This window comes from Solea senegalensis, linkage group LG8, assembly GCF_019176455.1.
Source record: "Solea senegalensis isolate Sse05_10M linkage group LG8, IFAPA_SoseM_1, whole genome shotgun sequence".
NCBI lineage: Eukaryota > Metazoa > Chordata > Actinopteri > Pleuronectiformes > Soleidae > Solea > Solea senegalensis.
The window spans coordinates 17407071-17416734 of NC_058028.1; the positions used below are offsets into that span (position 1 = coordinate 17407071).

A 9664-nucleotide genomic window follows, 5' to 3' on the forward strand; every position below is an offset into this window, starting at 1 on the left:
CCAAACCTCCTGCTGAGCTGTACATGTACAAGCCAGACCTCCCATGGTTCCCTTTCTCTTGGCTTAATATCCACCAAGAGAAAGGGAGACAGAAATATGAACAGGTCCTTGCATAGGCCAAGGGGTTAAATGTGGTTTGTATTGTTTAAAGCAGTGGTTCTCAATTATTTTCTGTCATGCCCCGCTAGAGAACAGTCATTTATTCAAGTGAAAAATTCCATCGCTGAAAAATTCCAAAGTTTACTTATCTCTGCAGCTTTGGCCTCTGGGTAGGTGGAACAGGAAAACAAGGAAGTAAATGGTATGATAAGTGGGAAGTGGGCGCTGTCATTGTGCTCAATCAACTTCAATTCACTTCGAGGTCATGAATGAAGCCAAGGATTTACTAAACCTGGATTTACTTCGAGTTTGAACCTCATCTGGTATGTATGTGTCAACTATATATGAATCTGACACTTTTTCTTTTTTTTTCAAGCTTCATTATCCAAAGTATTTAAAAAAAATTGACTTCCTAAGCTTTAATAATGAGTATGATATTAATATAAGTGCAGAATGCAGCCCCTGAAATTGACACCACCAAACCCAGATATTATATGTTCAGCTGTTTGATATTTGACCACCAAAATAGATCAAATAAATAAATGCAAATTAATTTCTGTTTACTGTAGGAGATCTACCAAATCATTTTGAGCTATTTAACCTCAGCATACAAAGCTGCGCGCCTCTTACACGTGCATAAACACCCCTTTCCTTTATTTCAATAACAATATTAATGATAATAATAATCTATCCGTCCGTCCATTTAATTTAATATGGCTCACTTGTTATGTGAGATTGATTCCAGGACACACGCTGTGTTGCGGGCGACCTAAATGATTTCCACTATGTTGCCTTGCAGCAGATGACATAGTAGCGGCAGCTGCGGTGGGTGGAGGTGGAGGTGGAGGACAGGGTTTGCCCAACAGACGCTGGACAGGGAGGTTTGAGTCCACGCCTTTTTTTTTTATTATTATTATTTACCGCTGTGTGTTTTGTCTTATCATACAGACACACACCATCAAGTCGCTAAAGGTAAGCTCGTCATTAAAGTTTTCCTTTCCCCCCCATCCTTTCTTTCTGTAAAGTTGATCCGTTCAGCACTTCTGAGGTCGTTTAAATGGCATGAATGCATCTGCTCGCGCGTCTGACTTCATCATCCTTTTTTTCTCTCTCTCTCCCCCCCTCTGGAATATTTTGCGATGAAAGTCTAATGCGTCGCCTTGTGCGTAATGAGCTTAACGTTTCCACACATTCTGCTTTTTGCACTTGTCGCGCGAATGCGCCACTCGCGCGCTTCATGTCGCGCACACGTACACTGGCAACGTGTCTTCTCGTGTTGTCGATCCTTTGTATGATCTGTGTGTTATAAAAGCTGCGCGAGGCTCGAATGTCACTCACTGGTTGGTCTCGTGCAATACAAATAATTCTATAATCAATAACCCTTCACAATATAAATGTGACATATCAATATAACATATACCATTTGTGATTATGAAGTACGCTTTATTTATTTATTTTACACTGAGGTATAATAATGTATAATAATAATGTGAACATATAATGAACTTAAATAGTAAGGTGCCATTTAACCTTTAAAATCAATTTAAAATTGATTTAGTCTATCATCTGTTGTCATATCCTGTATAATACAATGTCTGTTTCAACATGCTGTCTTTAAATCCATAAATAATAATGTGACAATGTTTGTACGAACTGCTTTTGCATTTCAGGATTTCCCATGGCGACGGCCACTTTATGTACACACGCTGCCTTTTTTCTTCTGCTGCTGCTTCATTTCCTGGCTGCATCACCCATCACTCAGGATGACCTTCTGATTAATACTAAGCATGGGAAAGTTCAAGGGAAGTTGGTGCCAGTGCTGGGCGGCCATGTCAGAACATTTCTTGGAATTCCTTATGGAAAACCACCTCTGGGAAAGTTGAGATTCAAAGCTCCAGAGCCGGCAGAGAAATGGGAAAGGGTGAGAGAAGCCACTACATTCCCAGCTTCCTGCCACCAGAACGAAGACGTAACATTTCCAGGTAGGAGGCATTAACCCTTCCTTTAACCCTTTAATGCCTAGAAACCTAAGCCCAAAACCTGCCTTTTTTGGCCATAAAAGGACCAGAAAATGTCCTGTAAGTAAGGGCTTTTGCCCATTTTTCCAGAATAATTTTCAATATCTGGCAGTTATTTACAATTCACTGCATGTTAAAATAGTGTATTAAGAATGTAAAATGAAGAAAAACAATAAGTTTTATTTGAACACTATGAAACTGTTTAAAATATTTAAAGCAACAGCTTTTGTCTCAATGTCCAAAAAAAAAAGGAAACTATGTCCACGAGTTTTTCCAACTCTCTCCTCTCTGGTGACAAAGGCGCCGATTCGCCGGCCTCCTGCAACAGCGATTATTAACCAAATCAATACCATAATAACCACATGTTGGCTTTGACTTCTCAGGTTTCAGAAACCGTTGGAATTTTTTACAAACCGTAAATTGCGTAATTACAGAAATGCAGAGTCTGCAATACGCTCGGTGTTAAAGGGTTAAGTTGAAACACTGCTGACTGAGATGGAATTAGAAGTGTGAAAAGACATCTAACATCAGCGTAGTTCTGCTGGGATAAGTTGCACCAAAGAAGAAAATATTTACTTTTATTTTTGTTCACCAAATGAGGAAACGGTATTGTCACATTTTTAAAATTCATAGGAATTTAAATGGTTAATAGAAATAAAGTTTCAACTTTAACTGCAACACTTCTCATCATAAGCAATATTGAAAAACGAGAGAGAAATGCTCAACACCCTTTGTCAGCATATTCAGGCTCTTACAGAAACATGTGATGAAATAGTGATCACATGACATTACACTGTATTAGAGAATAGTAAAAAAATCGGATTAAATTACAAAATTGTTCAGATATATAATATTATCTATCTTTGAAAGCGTACACTGAACTGAATACAGGCCTTTTCCCCCACCCAAGACAGACTTGTGCTTGGTCATGGATACTTTGCTATTTATAGACACAGCCACCTGTCAGGGGTTGTTTGGAGCCAGCGAGAGATCCACTTCCATGCATACCTATGGAGAACCTGTGCCCCACATATACTGTAGATATTACTGCACAAAGAGATATGGACAGAAGACATTGGTGTTTTGATTCATTTCGTTTTATTTAACCCGTAGTGCTCACACAGATCTGTGCCCCTGGGGCATCCTTGGTAAATTGCAGTGGGAATAATATATAAGTCCTTCTATGGACATCCTGGGGGTGTGTGTTTGTCTTCAGGCTTTACCAAATACAATTTGTCCATGTTCTTATGTGTTTTTGAGTCAAATTTATGATTACTTTTATATTACATATATATATTTTTTTAAGTTTTTGCTCAGGTGTGTTAATTATAGTTTGTGAACATGTCAAAAAAAAAAAAAAAAAACGTCATCCGATTGCCTATAGGTTGTGGTGAAGAAGAGGATGTAATGGTGTGTTTCCACAGGCTTCTCGACTCGACTTAAGTTGTGTTTCCACTAGAATAGTGTCTGGTACCAGGTACTTTTTTTGGTACCTGGTACTTTTTTTAGTACCTGCTCTGGCGTGGTTCCAAGCGAGCTGAGGCGATACTATGCGTGACGTCACTAGACTGCCGGCCACTGATTGGCCAGAGTGCCGTCACAGGAACAGATGTCCGACACTAGAATCAAGCTCAACAATGCTGAACTGTAGATTACAATCCTAAAAAAAGAGTTTTAATGAACTGATTCTAACGATTCAGTTACACTGAAAACAACTGCTTTCTAAGTCTCTATTCACTCATTTGTGTGTGTCGTGTGTAAAACGAAGTCAAGGCAGTTACATGCAGCCGTGCAGTGATGACTCCGCCCACATGGAGTAGGTGCTTTTTCTGTAGTGGAAAACCAACCTAAGCCGTGCCGTGCCGTGGTGAGTCAAGGCGAGCTGGGACCACAGTGGAAAAGGACCATACAACACTCGATCTATATTGCACATTCTTATACTATGTTTTAACATAGTAATGGACAAAACAGCCTAAATGCTCTCTGCGTTCTAAGGGTTAATATCTAGTCATAAAATATATCTTGCAATAATAAAAAAACTATACGATGCTGCAAGAATGTCGTCCTCGTCATTCTCTGTTGCCAATTATTTATGTGATCATTCTTTTCAGGGTTCAAAGGTGCAGAGATGTGGAACCCAAACACTCCTCAGAGTGAGGACTGTCTGTACCTAAATGTCTGGACCCCACATTTCAATAAAACCCAGACACCGCCCCCACCGCTCGCTCCAGTTCTCGTCTGGATCTATGGTGGTGGATTCCTGACTGGAACAAGCTCTCTGGATGTTTATGATGGCCGCCTCTTGAGTAAATCAGAAGGTGTTGTTGTAGTGTCAATGAATTACAGGTAAGGAAATCGAAGATACCGTTGTACAGTTATGCCTAGCCTAGCTTATCTTTCCTCATTCTTGTGATTGTGAATTTTAGAGTTGGAGTTTTTGGTTTCCTGTCTCTTCCTGACAACAAGAACATCCAAGGCAATGCTGGTCTACTGGACCAGCGCTTAGCGGTCCAATGGGTCGCCGATAATATTGCTGCTTTTGGAGGGGATCCTTCAAAGGTGAAGTGTGTTTTGACCTTTATCTCGTTTAAAATAGGAATAAAAGGTGATTTTACTGAAATAAACAGTCCTGATTTGCTGATCTGTCTAGGTGACTCTGTTTGGGGAGAGTGCCGGGGCAGCATCAGTAGGCCTTCACCTCTTGTCCCCAGGGAGCCATCGTCTTTTTCACAGAGCTGTGATGGAGAGTGGCTCTCCCACTGCACCGTGGGCCATGGTTAGTCGGACTGAGTCCTGGAGCAGGTACTTTCTATATGTGTTTTTCAACTTGAAGCGTCACCTGTTCATATATTTACGGTGACAGACGGGGCAAACACATGCAGGAGGAGAAACAAGCTGCATATTCACAAACGCTGCAGATTCAAAAACACAAACAAAAACAAAAACAAACAAACCACAAAACATCAGCAGTTCCCAAAACATTTGCGTTTGCCCCAGAAACGACAACAGAAGCATACTCAAAAACAGAAGTGCTTGGGTCTGTAGGAGCGCTCACTTCGTGCAGCTCTACGACCAGCTGTTACAAAGCTCAGGGACTACTTAATTCTTACTTTATTAAAAGACCATTATTAAGAGGTTATCCTCCTATAACCAGTGCTGCGTGTATTAACCCTGCAGGCTTTTGTTACACCATGAGATGCACAGCATTAGACATCCGGGTCCCCTCAGTGTGATTACTATCCTGAAACTAGTTGTTACTACAATGTTGACATAGTTATAATATGTTTACAGCTATATAAATGTATTGCAATGAAATTTGGCACAGATGTGTGTATCAGACCTTTTTTAAAAGTATAATGGGAACATACACATGGTGGTGAATCAAACATTCCTGGAAACACTACAAAGTACTTGCTGTCCATCATTCACCGTCATTATGCCCATTTTCTGTCATCCCTCCATTGCTCTGTTTATTGTCAATACCCAGGGCCCTAAGTCTAGCGAAATCACTGGGGTGTCCCACGTCCAACTCAGCTAAACTGGAGGCTTGTTTGCAACAAGTGGATACTGGAAAAATCTCATCGGCTATCTCACAACCTTTTATCCCTATTGTCGATGGGAACTTCCTCCCGGATAAACCTGAAGTAGGTGAACACTTCTGTACATTTTCTCTTCCTTATCTCTTCTGAACTAAACCCATGCTAATCAGGTGAGGAGGATTACAGCCTGGGTGGCGTCAGGTGGGTAAGGAGGATATGGCTAATTTTATTGAAAAGCAAAATTCCTGGCTGTCTTCAATGTAGTTGGAGTGTCTGCATTAACAGCAGCAGTGTGACAGTAAACAACTAGTTAGGACACACTGGACGTGGAAGTGTCATAAGCGCTCATGATAGCCCACACTGGGCACCACTATAAATCTCTTTTTAATCATTGCATTTCATGATATGATTAGATGAGATTCCCCATTTATCCATCCACAATATGAGTGTGAACATTTGTTCTGTTTGTTCTGTAGGTGCTGTTAAGGACTGGTGAACTCCCAAAGAAAGATTTGCTGATTGGTGTAAACAAAGATGAAGGGACCTACTCGGTGGTTTATAGCGTGCCTGGATTTAGCAATATCGGTCCCAGTCTCATAACCAGGAATCAGTTCCTGCATGGAGTGAACCTCTCACTGCCAAACGCAAGTCGTGTCGCAAGAGAAGCAGTCATTTTCCAGTACACTGACTGGACAGATGTGGACAACAGGGTGAAAAACCGTGACTTCCTGAGTAGTCTGAATGGAGACTACCTGTTCGATTGTCCTGTGATTGAGTTTGCTCAATGGTAAACAAAAAATCTGGGATTTTAATGTTGCAATCTGATTGACAGTCATGAGTTTGTGTGATACATGATGTACATACAACAGCCTTTATGTTAGTTGTCACAAGAAAATGCAGAAACCAGAGATCGTGGTTTAATCCAAAACGCTCAGCACTAAAAAAAAATGCACTCCCTCACACCTCACCATACCCGTGGTCAGCATAGTCCGTCTTTGCTTGGAGGACATTTTTAGCAGGTTGCTCAGCAAAAGGCACATAAGCCTGTTCTGCTCGCACTCTTCACATGAAAGTGATCAGGATAAGCAGTGGCAAAATGAATGGAAAAGAAAATATGTCAGTGCATTACTTGCACCTTAAATCAGTTCAGGAAACATGGTAGTTTGGATTCAACCAATTTAGGTTAAAATAATGGATGTGTGTCAGTATTGAATAGAAACTAAATGTGTGCCTAAAAATAAACCTAAAATGGTACCTTTATAAAAAATAAATGGTTCAATAATGTTGTTTCTCTAAACAAGGGGGATAATGTTTAAATGGAAAAACATTTTGTCTGTGAATATTCTACAGATTCAGCACATCCATATATCATGAGGAAACACACTTCAGTCAAAATGATCATATGCTGAATTGTGGTTTAGTCATATCGAAAGAAACTCTTCGGTGACAGAGTTGTCATTGGCGAATTATAGACTTAAATTAAACTGCACTTCCTGGTTAGTTTACAGATTCTTCTCCCAAGCACTCCACTGTTGCAGCTTCTGCACTCTAGCAAATGCCTTTATTGATGCCAGTCCTCCACATAAAAACTTTTTTTTCTTTTGTTCCTTTTGGCCAGAGCTCTCTGCATTGGCGCCCTCACTGTGAGAGTGCAATAAAGTGCTAATCAAATTAATGAGCTTTTCAAACCATTTGTTTTCCCATCTAGCTGGACGTTTAGAATTAATTAATTAATTTTAGGGGGAAGGGCTGTTTTCATTTGTTCTGATTGTTCCTGCACTTACAGTATGTTTGTTAATTAACCCCCGACCATGTTTGACATAAGCCCCATGTTTCAGGTATTCACGACGCGGTGGCAAGACGTTCCTTTATTTGTTCGATCACCGGTCATCTGTCAATCCTTGGCCAGAATGGATGGGCACGATGCACGGATATGAGATTGAATTCGTCTTTGGAATGCCACTGGACGCGTCGCTGGGATACACGAAGAATGAAGTGAACATAACTAAGACGATTATGAAGCACTGGACCAACTTTGCCCGGACAGGGTAAACTTAATCCGACAGTCAGCCACTCTGTCAGACGGTGGAAGAACCCTCCGAGCTGAAATGTCTTAAATTTGCTTTTATTTTTTGTCTCAGGGACCCGAAGATTGATGGAGCCAACTGGCCGGTGTTCACCACTGATCAGCAGAACTATATCACTCTGAGCTCCAACCCTCCACAACAGAAGACAATGATGAAAGCTCAGGAGTGTCAGCTTTGGAACCAATTAGTAACAACTGTGCAGAGAGTCTCAGGTTAGACACACACTAATTGTCTGTCTGTCTGTCTGTCTGTCTGTCTGTCTGTCTGTCTACACCTTTCAATCACACAAACAAACATACACATCTGTACATTTTGCACACGTATAATTGTATGGCAACATTCACAGTACTTAATGCTTCATTTATTTAAAAATGTGTTTTGTATTTTTGGTCATAGAGGTTGTAGCCCTGATCATACAAAACACTGTACTGCTTGAGATTAATTTTATTCAAGAGAACATACTCAAGGACACACACACACACACACACACACACACACACACACACACACACACACACACATACACACAAGGTTGCATACCACTTTGTGCAGAATGATTAAGTGAAAGTCTCTGTCTACCTTCTTTTTCTCCACAGATGATCTCGAGGCCTGTGTGAATGCAAGTGGATTTTTACTCTGTAATGAGTTACTTCTAATTTTACTGGTTATTGGTTTACTGGTTTACTAGAGTGTTGCTTTTGTTCTCATTATAAGGTAAATAAATGGTCTGAAATAATTAATCACAGTGGATCTTTACTACTTTTGTTTGACTACTGCATGTTTTTAAAATATACACAGTTTACCACGTTGTATTCAACAGCAGAAGATGTTTTTTGTTGTATTGTTGAATAAATATTACTTGAGTAATGTTTAAGAACTATACTTGAATAGTCAGTCAGGTGAGTAATTGTCAATTTTAACTCTACTGTAGTATGTTTGCAGTATTTTACATTAAAATGGAGTACAAAGTTGTTTTAAACACAATTGAAAGTCAAGTACTTTAGAACTGCACTTGTGTACAGTTTTTAAATAAACCTGCCTATACCACTAATTACAATTATAGAGTGTGTTATTGACAAAGCAACACAAATCATTGCTGTGGCATGTGTTTGTCTTTTTTTTCCAAACATGCATGGAAAGGGAAAAAAAAACTGAAACCTGACGTTTGGGAAATATTAAGAATGTTCTGGATTTGTATTCACTGTTTCCCTGATCATTAAAGTCTCTCATGTCAGTTCCCTCATGTTTATGTTATTTCTAATGAACACTCATTCTTCCCATGCACTAAATGTCTTCCTTTTACACACTCTATTGTAGGCGACATGGGCTTTATAATGTTTACCACGTATAAGCAACGTGTCATGAAAAATGTGATTTTCATTGCATTGTTGCAGTGTAAGGGTGTAACGGCACAAAAAACTGAGATGAGTTGGTCAGTCAGTCAGTCGTGTTAAATAACACAGCAACAGAAAACATCATAAAACCACACGTTATTTATTGTGTCACTACCAAACAATCTCAGCGACCATTAGCGCTTGTTTATTCGTGTCGTCGCATGCGTTCCGCAGTTTAGCAAACAGCGTTATCGTGCTCATAATTCTGACACTGAACGACAGTAAAGTGACAATAAACACTGTCGCCTTGCAAAGGTCATGGTGTTACAAATAAAGCTACCGAGAGAAAAGAGCTGGTGGGAAATGAAGTGCTATTTAAAATACTTTGCTGTGCATTGGAATTTTTCTTCCTATTAATAAACTTGTTTAATGCCTTTTTTTCTTTTTCCAGTTATTCTGGAGAAATGGGCAAAAACACTTAGAAAAACACTTACTTACAGGACATGTTCAGGCTCTTATATGGTTAAAAAAGGCACAAAAAAAGTCCAGATGAGCATTTTGAGGCTAAGGTGTGAAAGGGTTAAGGA

General features: G+C 39.8%; 1 protein-coding gene across 2 annotated transcripts; it reads left to right on the top strand.

The window, feature by feature from the left end:
• The first annotated feature begins 404 nt into the window (after positions 1-404).
• On the top strand, positions 405-8981 carry LOC122773025 (cholinesterase-like). Of its 2 annotated transcripts, none has more exons than XM_044031392.1 (10): positions 405-422; positions 1770-2081; positions 4229-4463; positions 4544-4676; positions 4768-4919; positions 5605-5761; positions 6133-6443; positions 7495-7704; positions 7798-7955; positions 8340-8981. In XM_044031392.1, exons 2-10 carry the CDS (start codon positions 1778-1780, stop codon positions 8429-8431), a joined length of 1752 nt encoding a protein of 583 aa, XP_043887327.1. In that variant the 5' UTR covers positions 405-422; positions 1770-1777; the 3' UTR covers positions 8432-8981. The 2 variants fall into 2 exon arrangements, with proteins under 2 accessions (XP_043887327.1, XP_043887325.1); XM_044031390.1 differs by lacking the exon at positions 405-422 and adding an exon at positions 936-1071.
• Positions 8982-9664: the final 683 nt, after the last annotated feature.

Excerpts from the sequence above, each read along its gene's own strand:
- LOC122773025 (XM_044031392.1), top strand. The coding sequence starts at position 1,778 with ATGGCGACGGCCACTTTATGTACACACGCTGCCTTTTTTCTTCTGCTG. Across the intron at positions 7,705-7,797 it reads ACCAACTTTGCCCGGACAGG|GGACCCGAAGATTGATGGAG; the intron begins GTAAACTTAATC and ends TTTTTGTCTCAG. Across the intron at positions 7,956-8,339 it reads AACTGTGCAGAGAGTCTCAG|ATGATCTCGAGGCCTGTGTG; the intron begins GTTAGACACACA and ends TTTTCTCCACAG.